The following is a 14,930-nucleotide window of genomic DNA, read 5'->3' on the forward strand; positions in this document are numbered from 1 at the left end:
AAATAGGACCCTATATTCAGACAGAGAGGGATTTCTCACCTGCTTCTCAGGGAAGAGTCCATCACCAGTCTCTTCAGAAACCCACTGCTCTCTGGAGAAATCCCCCATCTCCGCCTCTTCCACCCCTTACAGACACGTGGGGCCTCTCTCCCCAACACACTTATATCTCTGTTTCTCTGTCTCTCTCCTCCACCCTCTCCTGCTCTTCCACTCTTTCTCTCACTTAGTCTCTGCCTGGTACCTAAATGGAGCTTTGAAGGACAGAGAACAAGACTTGTGGTACTTTACTCTCTCTAGCTCTGTGCCAAAGCCTGAAAGATTTTTTAAAAATATGCCTCAATGTCTATAAGATAAATGAAGAAATGAATATCAGGATGTTGACTGAAGCATTGTCTTTGGAAGTGATGGGAGATATTCAAAGTGCTTAGGCACACGAGGGACCCTGCTGAGATTGGGAAAGGCATTCTGTGATGTTAGAGATGGATCTCTATCAGTGGGAGAATTAGAAGCTACAAGAGGGAGATAAGTAAGGAGAGGGGAATTAGGTGGTCATCTCATGGAGGAGAATTGTGGAGGTAGGAGGAGCTGTAGAGGAGATGAGGAGAGATATTCTGTACACACGTATGTGCAGGGCTCATGGGAAATGTGAGGAGGAGCAAAGACTGAGTCACAAGTTCAGTCTCATCCTGAAGCCTCACAGCTCACCCAAGTCTGGCACTGGAGACAGGGCTCCAGGCTCAGCCTCAGCCTCTGTCCATAGGGTCTCTCCCTGCAGATGAATTCAAGAGTTCACCCAGTGCTACCTGAGGCCTCCATGGTGCTCCGGCCCTGGAGTGGGTCCAACACAGAGAGGATTCAGTCCCAGGGGAGTCTTGGTCTCTCACTCCTCTGTCCCCATGAGACAGACTCCAAACAAAAATATCTGGGGAAACTAGAACCTAAAACTCCACATCTCTCTTCAGGGAAGCATGGGTGGTCTTCTGGAAGTGAGAAGTGGGGTTTCAGGGAACAGGAAGAAAGAAGGGTCCACACTGTTATGGTCTCGGGGAGAAGAGCTCAGCTTTTGCTTCCCTTTCAGTGGCCTGAGAGAGAGAGAGAGCTAGGTATTCTTGCTGAAGGGAGAAGTTTGGGGCAGAAACCATATACTTCAGTTGAGAAAGAGCCCTCAGCTTGCTGACTACCTCACAGGTGCTCCCACCTCCCTGCTGGGAGAGGCTGATCAGGTGGGATCAAGGGAATCTAGACGATCCTCTGCAGCCCAGAGATGCTGATGCTTCAGTGGCCACAACTGTGAGGGCAACAGGTCTGAGGCAGAGCTTTCCCGACAGAGTTGCGGTCAGACTCTGTGTCCTGCAGTGGTCCTTGGTGGATGGTGGGGGTGCAGTCTGTAACCTTCAGTCAGTGAACATGAAGGAGGGCCTATCCTATCCCATTCTCCAATCCAACTCATGGATTTTCTGGCACTGACTTTAGCCCACTTGCCTCCCGCCTTCAGACTCTGGAGGTAGCCAACAGACATCATAATCCCCCTCTGGCCACAGACCCTACCAAAAATTAGGAGAGAAATTCTGGGGTGAACTCAATCTCCTTGGGGACCCAGGGCCCACAATTGCTCTCTGAGTGTCAGATTTGCCAAGACATGGGAAAGTGGGAAGACTTTAGGACAGAGAAGTATTATGTGAAATATGACTGCCAATATATGACACTGTCTCTGAAGGTGACAAGTAGCAAGTTCCCCAAGAGAGAACCCCCACAACTGCTCTTTATCTGGAGCCTGGGGAAGGTGATCAAGACCACGGGGCTGAGAGAGAGGGAGGTCGATGTGGAGGCTGCCCAAAGGATCACACTCTGGGGTCGGAGTCTTTTTCTCCTTTCCAGTTTGGATCAGATACCCCAAATTTATACCACTTTCACCTGAAGTGCAACCATCTTGGGGTCTAAATAGTGCTATCAGAGGCTTATGTAAGAAGATGCTTCTTTCTCCCACTGGGTCCCAAGCCCTCCACCTTTCCTAAGTAACCACTCAGATGATAGGGTCCCAAGATAGTGACCCCAGCCCTACATGCCAGGTGACGATGCTGGGAGGTGGTAGGTCTGTGTATAGAAGCGCCAGAGGAGTTCAGCTAATAGCTAAGAACTTATATCAGATTTCTCAGGCCTCGTCATAGGAAAATAAAAAGGTTGTCCTCATGGGGAAGTCATCCTCTCGGCACTCTTGACTCTCCAGGAGCTGGCCAGGTAGGAAGGAATTATTTCTCCAGTACAGACTTCTGTGTGTGGGCCCAGGAGGCAGGACTTGGGGGCTGTCGTCCTCCCTTGCTGCCTTATTTGGGCAAGCCCCTTGCCTCTCTGAGCTTCAGGTTCATTTGCCACATGCAGCAACGGGCGTGGGTGATCTAAAAGGGGGCGGACATAGCTGACTCTGTGAGTCTGAACTTTCTCTTCTGGGCTTGTGCCCCTTTGTTCTTACCACAGGCTTCCTGCCTAAGCTTCTGCTGCCCTCCCACATCTGCGATGTTCTCTGCTCTCTCAGAGGGACCCCGGAAGGCTGACCGTCCCAGGGCATGAAGACAAAATGTCGCTGCGGGTGCTGCTGTTGCTGCCTGTGCTGTGGAGAGGTGAGTGACTGAGGGGAGAGGGGACCCCAATCTGGGGAGACCCTGGAGCTCCAGGCTGATTTTCCCTCTCTCCCCAGTGCCCATGGCTCAGAACTACCAGCTGGAGCTGCCAGAGTCCGTGACAGTGCAGGAGGGCCTGTGTGTCCTCGTGGCCTGCAAATTTTCCTACCCGTGGACTCCCTTTGGAACCCCCTACATGTTTTGGTTCCGGCAAGGGATGGATAGAAACCGTGATCCTCCAGTGGCCACAAACAAACCAAACCAGAAGCTGCACGAGAGCACCCAGGGCCGGTTCTTCCTCCTCGGAGACCCCCAGGCCAACAACTGCTCCCTGAGCATCAGAGACGTCAACATGGGGGACAGTGGGAATTACTTCTTTCATATGGAGAAATCCTTCACAAAATACTCATATCTAGATAAGACATTCTCTCTGAATGTGACAGGTATGGTAGGGGCCCAGGGAAAATCCCCAGAGTATGGGACACCGGAAGTAGAAAAATGAAGGTTCTGTTCCTCCTGTGGGTGGGGTGAGGTGGGGACGGTCATGAAATGACCCTGGGCAGGCTGAAAACATGCTGAGGGGACCCAACCCTCTCTCTCTCCTTTCCAGCCCCGACCCGCAGGCCCGACATCCATATCTTGGGGCCCCTGGAGTCCGGTCGACCCAGAAATCTGACGTGCTCTGTGCCCTGGGCCTGTGAGCAGGGCACACCCCCCATCTTCTCCTGGACATCAGCTGCCTTCACCTCCCTCGGCCCCAGGACCCTCTTCTCCTCGGTGCTCACCCTCACCCCAGGGTCCCAGGACCACAGCACCAACCTCACCTGTCAGGTGAAGTTCCCTGCAGCTGGTGTGACTGTGGAAACAACCATCCAGCTCAACGTTACCTGTGAGTGCTGGGCCAGGACACCTACATCCCCGAGTGGGTGGAGCCAGGGCAGAGCTGGGGCAGGGTTTGATGCTGGGGTCCTGCTAGTCCAACAGGAAAGGGTCCTCCTTTACCTGTTTCCATGGGTCCTGGGGGGAAAGGCCCAATGCCCACCCATCCATCGCCAGGGATGTTGAGGCTGCTACATCCTTCTGTCCCAGATGCTCCGCAGAACATGGCCATCAGCATCTCCCAAGGAAACAGCACAGGTAGGAAAGAACCTCTTCTCTCCAGAGCTGGGATGGATGTAGGGTCTAGCTGGATCTAGAGCTCCAATTGGCCGGGGACCAAGTTAGAGAAAAGTGAGGAACCAGCTACTGATGTCAGACATGGGGAGAGCATGGAGGAAAGCCCTACAAATCCCAACTCCCTGAAGTTAATCCTTGGCTCACCCACAGTTTTTCTGGCCAAATCCAAAGGAAGCCATCACATCCCTCTAGCTTCACCCTCCTCTCTGATGTTTTATTCCCTCCTTCTGCAAGCCCCTCATGACTCATTAGCTGTTTCCTCCATCCCTGTCCTGATGCCTCTGTCCTCCATCTGCCCGACACTCTGAGCAGCTCCAGGGGAATCGTCTGGGCATCTTCTGAAGGTCTGAGGCCCGACTCTGCTGGTCTCGCCCTCAGAGTTAACATGCAGAGAGATGCCAGCTTCGCCCACCCCATCTCTGTCTTTGTCTCTCTCTCTGCATCTCTCTCCCCAAAGCCCTCATGATCCTGCAAAATGCCTCGACTCTTCCCATCCTGGAGGGCCAGGCTCTGCGGCTGCTCTGTGTTGCTGACAGCAACCCCCCTGCAGAGCTGAGCTGGTTCCGGGGGTCCCCAGCCCTGAACGCCACCCCCATCTCCACCACTGCCATCCTGGAGCTGCCTCGAACAGGGACTACAGGAGGAGACTTCACCTGCCTCGCTCGGCATGCGCTGGGCTCCCAAACTGTCTCTGTGAGCCTCTCCATGGTCTGTGAGTGTGGGGACCCCTGGGGCAGGAAAGCTGGGTCCTGGGGAGGGCAGAGGCATCGCTGACCTTCTCCTCCCTCCCCACAGACCCCCCACAGCTGCTGGGACCCTCCTGCTCCTGGGAGGATGAGGGTCTGCACTGTGGCTGCTCATCCCAAGCCCAGCCGGCTCCCTCCCTGCACTGGCGCCTGGGGGAGGGTCTGCTGGAGGGGAACAGCAGCAACGCCTCCTTCATCATCACCTCCAGCTCCTCTGGGCCCTGGGCCAACAGCTCCCTGAGCCTCAGCTGGGGGCTCAGCTCCGGCCTCAGACTCAGCTGTGAGGCCTCAAATGTCCATGGGGCCCGGAGCATGACTGTCCTGCTGCTGCCAGGTCTGGGGTCTCCTGATAGGTGACACCTGGGGAACGAGGATCCTGGAACCTTGTTTTAGTTTCCTATGGCTGTGCTAACAAAGTACCTCAGACAGGAGGTTAAACAATGGAGATTTATCATGTCACATTTCTGGAGGCCAGAAGCCTGAGATCAAGGGGTCAGCAGGGCTGGTTCCCTCTGAGGCTGTGAGACTCTGTCCCAGGCCTCTCCCTCAGCTTCTGATGGTTTTCTGGCAATGTTTGGCATGCCCTGGCTTGTAGAAGCATCACCCAAAACTCTGCCTTCATCATTACTTGGTGTTCTCCCTGTGTGTGTGCGCGAATTTCCCCTTTTTAATGAGGACACGAATTATATTGGATAAGGGCCCAACCTAAGGACCTCATTTTACCTTTACAACTGCAAAGACTCAGTGTCCAAAGAAGGTCACATTTTTTGTGGGGTACAGGGTGGGTGATACAGCTGTGGGGGTGAATTTCAACCCATGAATTTTGAGGGGGAAAGAGTTTAACCCATAACAGCTCCAGAGAGATGGAGCTTGGAGGAGAGGAGCCCCAAAACCTGGACCAGAGTGGCTGAGGGTGTAAGTTCCTCAGTCCCGTGGCCAGGAGAAGGGGCTGGTCCAGGGTCTACAGCACAATGGAATGCAGAGCGACTGAGTCCTGTTTGAGGACTGGGTACACTCAGGGAACAGACAGAGAGAGAAGTGGCCAGTTGGGAGGATGCCATGTGTGGGGGGTTGGAGTTCACCCTAAAGTCAAATTATCTGCAGGTAAACCAGAACCCAGGGCCGAGGGGGTCCTGGGAGCAGTCGGGGGAGCTGGCATCGTGGCTCTGCTTTCTCTCTGCCTTTTTCTCATCTTCAGGTGAGAATGGGCTCCAGGGACAGAAAGAGAGACCTGGGGTGGGAAGAGCATAAGGTCTCAGAATCTCAAAAAACCTGAGGTGGATGAACTGGACTGGTTGGAAAGCCAGGAACTGGGGAAGGGAGGCTGACTTGTGGCATGAATCAGCCTGTAACCAATAGGGCCAAGCATGCAGTCTCTTCCCAGCTCTTGGCTCAGCTCTTGGGTTAGGGGGAGCACCTGGAGAGGGGTCCTACCTGCTCCTACTTCATTCAGCACTTCCATGGTCTTCACGGGGAGTAGAGGGTGGTCTGCATACTCCAAGCCCCAAATAACCAGGCTGAAAGGTCACGGCTGTTCCCTTAGAGTGAAGACCTGCAGGAAGAAGGCAGCTCAGCCAGTGGAGAGCACGGACGATGTGAGCCCAGTTGAGAGCTCAGGCTCTGGGGTGAGTGACGGGACATGAGCTCCATTTAACAATATCCCTGGTGGATGCCCCTCAGGAAGGGCCCTTAGGTATTTCCATATTTACATCCAACACTCCCGGAGTTCCACGTGTGGTCATTTTAAATTACTGTCCAACTGCTCTGATGGCTCTGCTTCTGGCGAGATAAGTATGTAGAACAGTTGGTTTGTTTGGGCTATTCATGTCTCATAATCTGATTGTCATTTTCACCTGGAAATGTTAGCCTTTCCTTCTAGTGTTGACTACCAGGGAAGAGTGATGGCCGAAACCCAGTCTGTGTCAGACCCACTGGGTCCAAGGAAATTGATGGACATGGGCCCTAGGTTAGAGAGCCCTTAGCACCTCAAAGTCACAGTTCATCACCCCCATTTAGCACTTTTCAAATTTACAACAAAGTTTATTTAATTAACATGGAATCTATTTAAGTATACTTTACATAGAATAAATGCATCCATTTTAGGTGTAAGCTAGATAAAATTTGGAAAAATGTGTACACCCTGTAACCATGTCCTCAGTCAAGATAAGGGACATTTCCATCACTCCCAAAAATTCCCTTGCTCCCCTTCCCAGTCTATGCCCCCTTTCCCAGCAATCGCTCATTTCTGTCACTAAAGATTAGTTTTGTCCGTTCTGGAACTTCAAAAAATGGAACCTGCAACATTTACTCTATATAGCTGGCTCTATCACTTTATTAAAAGATATAAAAATCCTAAACATGTATGCCCCCAATAACAGAGCATCATTCATCAAAGCAAATGAAGGAAAACTGACCGAGCTGCAAGGAGAAATAGACACACCCACAATTATAGTTAATTATTTCAAAACTCCTTTCTCAATAACTAGTAGAACAGGCAGAGAGAAAATCTTTTTTTTTTTTTTAATTCAGTTTACTTAACTCCCTGTCCTGTTTCTCCTTGGTCGATCTGGGGAATGGAATCCTCGGGGTGTGCTAAGACCCCATCAGGAATCCTGAGGATGGAATCGTGGATGCCAGGAATCAGGATGCATCTTTTCCGTTACTTTGCTTTCACAGCTCCAGCAACTTTTTTTTAAATGACTGTCTCTTGTGGTCAGTAGAGCCCAGTGGTTCAAAGAATGTACTCTGGAGCCAGACGGCCTGCATCCAAATCCCCTTTCCCTACTGATGAGCTGTGTGACCCTGAATGAATGATGTGCCCTCTTTGACCTCTGTTTATTTTCTGTGACATGGAGATCTGAGGTGACCCTACGTCACCAAGTAGTTATGAGCAGTACTTAAAACAGCACCTGGGGCATACTGAGCACAGGACTCCTTACCCCAGCGAGTGAGTCCCAAGGGCGGTTTGTTGATGTTGTTTTCTTCCCTGTTGCATCCCCAGGGCCTAGAGGAATGCCTGACTCAAAACTCATAGTAGGTCCTCAATAAATATTTCTGCAATAAATCAGTGAATAACCATCTTGTTTCTATTAAAATCTCTGTCTCTGTCTTTTGATGGGTGAGTTTCATCCATATGCAAATACTGTAGTTATGGTTCTTCACAGACACCTTTCCTTCTTTCCCATGTTTTGGCTGCAGTAGACTAGCATAGTTGATCCATCGTTGGCTTTCATCTTGCCTTCGCCCACTCTGGGCAGCCTTCTCCCTCTCTTCTATTTGCTCTTCAATAGAGAAGCCTTTTCCTCCGGATCTGAGAAGTGTTTGTCTTTGCCTCTCTGAGCTGCTGTTTCAGTTTCTGTTTCATGTGTCGGTAGCCTGAGGGTGCTGTGGGCAGGAAGCAGACAGGGGCAAGATGTCTGTTGCAATTTTTCCTGCAAGACCTGGTCTATGTCTTCTAGGGCCTGTCTGGAAAGTGGGTGTGCCCTGCCTGCCCCTGCTTTCTATTTCAAAATATCTCCTGTTCCAAATTGAGAACTTGAAATGTATTTGTTTTCTGTTCATTTAGTAGCTGCCTCTGCTAGAAAACCACCAGCTGCATGGTGTCAAGGGCTGGGCCTGCTTTCTTCATCACTCCACGCACAGCACCTGGCACACAGTCCCAACAGAGGACGGTGCTATAGCCAGAAAGAACTGGATTTGAGTCCTGGCTCAGTGGTGCATGTATAGAGATATGTGTCTTCAGGCAAATGCATGCAATCTCTCTTAGCATTAGTTTTACTATTTATAAGATGAATATGATAATACTATCCTATCCAGGCATTTTTTCTTTTTTAAATCTAAGGTGTTAAACATAAACACTCATTAAGGATATTCCAATCTCAAATATTACATCTTTGAATAAATGAATGGGTAAATGATCAACGTTCCATCTGTCCTACTCCCATTCTGGTCTTGGCTGCCCTCTCCCAGACCTTGTTGCCCAGCTTTGAGTCCCTTCTCTTCCTTCCACTCAGGCGCATCAGCACCAGGTTGGGACAGAGTCCCCCACAGACCACCCAGCCGCTGCTGGGGCGAGCCCTATCTCAAGAGAGGAAGAGGAGCTCAACTATGCTTTCCTCAGATTTCACAAGCCTCAGGAACAAAAAGACAGCAACAACGAGTATGAAGAGGTCAAGCCACACAAGTGAGGAATTATTTTCTCACAGTCCTGGAGGCTGGAAGTCTGAGATCCACAAGTTGGCAGGGCTGGTTCCTTCCGAGGCCTCTCTCCTGGGCTTGCAGACAGCTATCTCCTCCCTGTGTCTTCCCATCGTCTTCCCTGTTCTTACAAAGATTTCCTCTTCTTATAATGATACCAGATGTATTGGATTAGGGCCCACTGTAACGACCCCATTTTGACTGAATTACTTCTTTAAAGACCCTATCTCCAATTACAGTGATATTCTGATGTACTGGGGGTTAGGAATTCAACCTATTAATTTTATGATTTTTCAGTTCATAACACTCAGCCTCTGATTATGTTAAAATTGATGGCCTTCTCGTCAATGGTATGAAGCCCCTAGTATATGTGGAAGACCACAGGACTTGCATCCAAGAGAACTGAGTTCAAATCCATCTATGCCACTGATTGACTGAGTCCCTTTAATCTCTCTGTGTTCACTTTACTGTTCTGCAAAGGAGAGGAATCAACCCTCTAATCAGATTATTGTGAGAGAGCCATGGAAACAGACATAAAAAACAGCTAAAAACAGTCCTGATGTGAAGCTCTTCGTGAACTCTGAACACAGGCTTGTGTCATGACTTTGGTTGTTTTAATAGAAAGTTTCTGCTCACAATTTCTCCTAGGGCTTGGAGAGGCCAGTCCAAGAGGCCATAGAACTTTCTCCCCTAGGATTAGAGATGAGGCAAGGATGGCTCCTCTTGCCACTTCTACTCCACAATATATTGTAGGTTCTTCCCAGGCCAATAAGTCCAAGAAATAGAAATAAGAGCCCCCCTTCATAAAGTAAGAAGTAAAGTAGTCTTTATTCACAGACAACATGGTTGTACACATAGAAAAGCTAAAGTTATCCACAAAGAAGCTGCTAAAACCAATAAAGGAGTTTAGTGAAGTGTTAAGATACTAGTTCAAATAATAAAATTCCTTTTCAGTGCTATGTATTGGCCCAGGACAATTAGAAATTCAACTTTTTTTTTTAAAGGTGTGGTTTCCTGTTAGGAAACTATGAAATAAATTGAATAAAATATATGCAAGTCCTTTACATTGAAAGAATACAAGGTATTGCTTAAATAAATTAAAGAAGACCTAAATACATGGAGATATATACCATGTTCATGGACTGGAAGACTCAATATTGTTAGGATCTCAGTTTTCCCAAATGGATGGATAAATTCAGTGCAATCTCAAATTCTCAGTGAGAGATTTTGTAGAAATTGATGAGCTAATTCTAAACTGTGCATACAAAAGCAAACAACCAGAACGTCCTAACAAATTTTGAAAACTGACAATAAGTCCATTGGAGGTGACCCCCTCCAGTTCCTGTCCCTCTGTCTCAGGATTCCTAGCACTTGTGCACAGCCACCAGTTACACAGGAGAAACATGTCCTTCGTATCCAGGAGCAAGTCCCTTCCTCCCCCAAAATAGGTTAGCCTTTCCCTTTCACAGTAGTGTCTATTGACAAACAGAAGTTTGTCATTTTAACGACGTCCAGCTTATGCAATATTTCTCTGTCTAATGCTGGACAGTCAGGACGTGGGGTGGGGTGAGACCCAGGCACAATTGGTCCCGCATCCAGTGATGGAGAAGGGCCTGGAGAACCAATGTCCAGAGTCCTACTGGGAGCAGAAGGACACAGGATTGTGGTGTAGCAGGTGGATCCATCCTCATCCCACTTTCCTGCAGGGAGATCAGGGCCCGTGGCAGAAGTGGTTCTGGTGGTCATTGTGGAAGTGACTGTGAAGACCCTGCTCCTCCTCTGCCTCATCTTCCTCATGTGAGCATTGTCCCGGGGGGAAAGGTAGGTGTGGGGAGGGCAGGGGGCACGTAGTGCCTGAGGGGCATAGCGGGTCAGGCAGTGGGATAGGGGTAGAGGATCCACAGGGGCAGCCACTGTGCCCCAGCCACGGCGTATCCAGGATGGCAGGTACCTGTGTGCCCCAGAGCTGCCCTCTCCCACCTCAGTCTCCCCTCCAGTCTCTGAACTGGGAGGAAGGGGTGAGCCAGCTGCCAGCTGTACCACTATCTGACTAGACTCATAGGTTCTGGTCTCTTCTCTTAGAATGAAATGCCACAGGAGGAAGGTGGCAAAGCCTGCTGGGGACATGGAGGATGCAAACATAACCCCAGGAAATCCCTTCATCTAAATGATGGGGGTGTCTCACCACCCAGCATCCCATCGCACACCTCCCTAAGTTTGGCCCCCAGGATTGCTCCATTCAGCATGGCCAAAGTGGAGCTTCCACCTTCCTCCCTAAACCAACTTCTCTGCTAGGTTCCACATCACAATGATGACACCTTGGCCCCATCTCCAAGGCCAGAACCTGGGTGTAATTCTCCAGTGTACCTCCCTCCCTTCTTCCCAATCCACCCATCCATAAGTCTTGTTCTCCTTCCTCCTACACAACTCATCTTGCTGCCCATCTCCTCTCCATTCTGATCTGGTTGTTCCTGGGACCTCATCTCTTCCCTGCATCTCTGAACCCACTCCATCTCTTGCCCTCATCTCTCTCCTCAACACAGGCCTCCAGACTGTGTTTCCAGAGAACATCATCGTTCACGTCCTGCAGAGTATGAACAACTGCATGTCCTCTCCATGGCCAGAGACCAAGGGGCCAACACCACAGGCTGGATTTGAAGGCCAGTTGTGGTCCGTCCCGTGCTGGACTCTCCCCCAAATTCCTCCCTCTCCCTGCATCTGGCAATGTCTACACCTCTAGCCGAGCCAAGGCCTCTGTGACTCTGACTTTGCATATGCAGTTCCTTCTCCTGAAATGCCCTTCCCTCCCTATTCCAGACTCTCCAAGTCCTGCTTATCCCTCAGGCTGAGTCTTTTTTATTTATTTAATTTTTATTGAGTTAATGATAGGTTACAATCTTGTGAATTTTCAGTTGTACATTAATGTTTGTCAGTCGTGTTGTAGGTGCACCACTTCACCCTTTGTGCCCACCCCCCCACCCCCCTTTCCCCTGGTAGCCACTAATCTGTTCTCTTTGTCCACACTTTTAAATTCCTCATATGAGTGGAGTCATACAGAGATTATCCTTCTCTAACTGGCTTATTTCAGTTAACATAATTCCCTCATGGTCCATCCATGTTGTTGCAAATGGAATGATTTTGCTCTGTTTTGCAGCTGAGTAGTACTCCATTGTATATATATACCACATCTTCTTTATCCATTCATCTGTTGATGGGCACTTAGGTTGCTTCCATGTCTTCGCTATTGTAAATAATGCTGCAATGAAGATTGGGGTGCCTGGGACTTTTGGAATTACTGACTTCAAGCTCTTTGGATAGATATCCAGTAGTGGGATAGCTGGATCGTATGGTGGTTCTATTTTTAACTTTTTGAGGAATCTCCATACTGTTTTCCATAGTGGCCACACCAGTTTGCATTCCCACCAGCAGTGTATGAGGGTTCCTTTTTCTCCACAACCTCTCCAACATTTGTTACTATTAGTTTTAGATATTTTTGTCATTCTAATGGGTGTAAGGTGATATCTTAGTGTAGTTTTGATTTGCATTTCCCTGATGATCAGCGATGATGAGCATCTTTTCATGTGCCTATTGGCCATCCGTATATCTTCTTTGGAGAAATGTCTGTTCATGTCTCCTGCCCATTTTTTGATCAGGTTGTTTGATTTTTTGTTGTTGAGTTGTGAGAGTTCTTTATATATTATTGATATTAAGCCTTTGTCAGATATATGACTTGCAAATATTTTTTCCCAGTTAGTGGATTGTTTTTTTGTTTCAATCCTGTTTTCATTTGCCTTGAAGAAGCTCTTTAGTCTGATGAAGTCCCATTTGTTTATTCTTTCTATTGTTTCCCTTCTCTGAGAAGACATGGTGTCCAAAAAGATCCTTTTAATACTGATGTCAAAGAGTGTACTGCCTACGTTTTCTTCCAGAAGCCTTATGGTTTCAGGCCTCACCTTTAGGTCTTTGATCCACTTTGAATTTATTTTGGTGAATGGTGAAAAAGAATGGTCAATTTACATTCTTTTACATGTGGCTTTCCAGTTTTCCCAGCACCATTTGTTGAAAAGACTGTCTTTTCTCCATTGTAGGCCCTCAGCTCCTTTGTCAAAGATAAGCTGTCCATAGATGTGTGGTTTTATTTCTGGGCTTTCAATTCTGTTCCATTGATCTGTGCACCTGTTTTTGTACCAGTACCATGCTGTTTTGATTACTGTAGTTTTGTAGTATGTTTTGAAGTCAGGGATTGTGATGCCTCCCGTTTTGTTCTTTTTTCTCAGGATTGCTTTAGCAATTCGGGGTCTTTTGTTGCCCCATATAAATTTTAGGATTCTTTGTTCTAATTCTGTAAAGAATGTCATTGGGATTCTGATTGGGATGGCGTTGAATCTGTGCATTGCTTTAGGTAGAACAGACATTTTAACTATGTTTATTCTTCCAATCCATGTACATGGAATGTCTTTCCATCTCCTTATGTCATCATCCAATCCTCTCAGAAAGGCCTTGTAATTTTCATTATATAGGTCCTTCACTTCCTTAGTTAAATTTACCCCGAGGTATTTTATTCTTTTTGTTGCAATTGTGAATGGTATTGTGTTCTTGAGTTCTTTTTCTGTTAATTCGTTATTAGAATATAGAAATTCTACTGATTTATGCAAATTGATTTTGCTGTAGTTGTTGATTACTTCTAGGAGTTTTCCAATGGATTCTTTGGGGTTTTCTATATATAAGATCATGTCATCTGCAAACGGCGAGAGTTTCACTTCTTCCCTCCCTATTTGGATTCCTTTTATTCCTTTTTCTTGCCTGATTGCCCTGGCCAGGACCTCCAATACTATGTTAAATAAGAGTGGTGATAGAGGGCATCCTTGTCTAGTTCCTGTTTTCAGGGGGATGGCGCTCAGTTTTTGCCCATTGAGTATGATGTTGGCTGTGGGCTTGTCATATATGGCCTTTATTATGTTGAGGTAGTTCCCTTCTATGCCCATTTTGTTCAGAGTTTTTAATCATAAATGGTTGTTGGATCTTGTCAAATGCTTTCTCTGCATCTATTGAGATGATCATGTGTTTTTTATTCCTCAGTTTGTTGATGTGGTGTATCACGTTGATTGATTTGCAGATGTTGAACCATCCCTGTGTCCCTGGTATGAATCCCACCTGATCATGATGTATGATCCTTTTGATAAATTGCTGAATTCCGGTTGCCAAAATTTTGTTTAGAATTTTTGCGTCTACATTCATCAGTGATATTGGCCTGTAGTTCTCTTTTTTCATGCTGTCCTTGTCAGGCTTTGGTATCAGCATGATGTTGGCCTCGTAGAATGTGTTAGGAAGTGTTACATCATCCCTAATTTTTTAGAATAGCTTGAAAAGGATAGGTATTAAATCCTCTCTGAAAGTTTGGTAGAATTCCCCAGGGAAGCCATCTGGTCCTGGGGTCTTATTCTTTGGGATGTTTTTGATTGCTGTTTCAATCTCTTTCCTTGTGATCAGTCTGTTCAAATTGTCTTCTTCTTCTTGAGTGAGCTTTGGGAGATTGTAGGAGTCCGAGGATTTATCCATTTCCTCTAGGTTATCCATTCTGTTAGCATCGAGCTTTTCATAGTATTCTCTTATAATCCGTTGTATTTCTGCACAGTCTGTTGTTATTTCTCCTCTTTCATTTCTGATTTTGTTCATTTGAGCTTTCTCCCTTTTTTCTTTGTAAGTCTGGCTAGGGGTTTGTCAATTTTATTTATCTTCTCAAAGAACCAGCTCTTTGTTTCATTGATCCTTTCTTCTGCCTTTTTCATTTCAATAGTATTTATTTCTGCTCTGATTTTTATTATTTCTCTCCTTCTGCTGACTTTGGGCTTTGTTTGCTCTTTTTCCTCTAGTTCAGTTAGGTGTAGTGTAAGATTGCTTATTTGGGATTTTTCTTGTTTGTTAAGATGTGCCTGATTGTGATGAATTTTCCTCTTAATACAGCTTTTGCTGTATCCCATATGAGTTGGTATGGCATGTTATCATTTCATTTGTTTCCAGGTATTTTTTTATTTCTTCCTTAATTTCTTCAATGATCCATTGCTTGTTCAGTAGTGTATTGTTTAGTCTCCACATCTTTGTGCTTTTCTCAGCTTTTTTCTTGTAATTAATTTCTAGCCTTATAGCATTATGATCGGAGAAGATACTTGTTATTATTTCAATTTGTTTAAAT

The 14,930-nt window shown here is 47.1% G+C and overlaps 1 protein-coding gene across 6 annotated transcripts in view; it reads left to right on the forward strand.

Moving 5' to 3' along the window:
- The first annotated feature begins 2,375 nt into the window (after positions 1–2,375).
- The window catches only part of LOC106822323 (sialic acid-binding Ig-like lectin 6), a 42,812-nt gene continuing 30,257 nt past the window's right edge, over positions 2,376–14,930 (forward strand). Inside the window, exons 1-9 of one of the 6 annotated variants that reach the window (XM_070498842.1) lie at positions 2,465–2,618; positions 2,696–3,061; positions 3,229–3,507; positions 3,675–3,755; positions 4,252–4,506; positions 4,590–4,874; positions 5,645–5,738; positions 6,084–6,165; positions 8,554–9,799. In XM_070498842.1, coding sequence (XP_070354943.1) covers positions 2,576–2,618; positions 2,696–3,061; positions 3,229–3,507; positions 3,675–3,755; positions 4,252–4,506; positions 4,590–4,874; positions 5,645–5,738; positions 6,084–6,165; positions 8,554–8,727 — 1,659 coding nt within the window. In that variant the 5' untranslated portion in view covers positions 2,465–2,575 and the 3' untranslated portion in view covers positions 8,728–9,799. Of the gene's footprint in view, positions 2,619–2,695; positions 3,062–3,228; positions 3,508–3,674; positions 3,756–4,251; positions 4,507–4,589; positions 5,243–5,644; positions 5,739–6,083; positions 6,166–8,553; positions 9,807–14,930 lie in introns of those variants that run through there. The other 5 variants (XM_014827460.3, XM_070498843.1, XM_070498844.1 and 2 more) reach the window with 5 other exon arrangements.

This window comes from Equus asinus, chromosome 26 (assembly GCF_041296235.1).
Source record: "Equus asinus isolate D_3611 breed Donkey chromosome 26, EquAss-T2T_v2, whole genome shotgun sequence".
In the NCBI taxonomy this organism is placed as follows: Eukaryota; Metazoa; Chordata; class Mammalia; order Perissodactyla; family Equidae; genus Equus; species Equus asinus.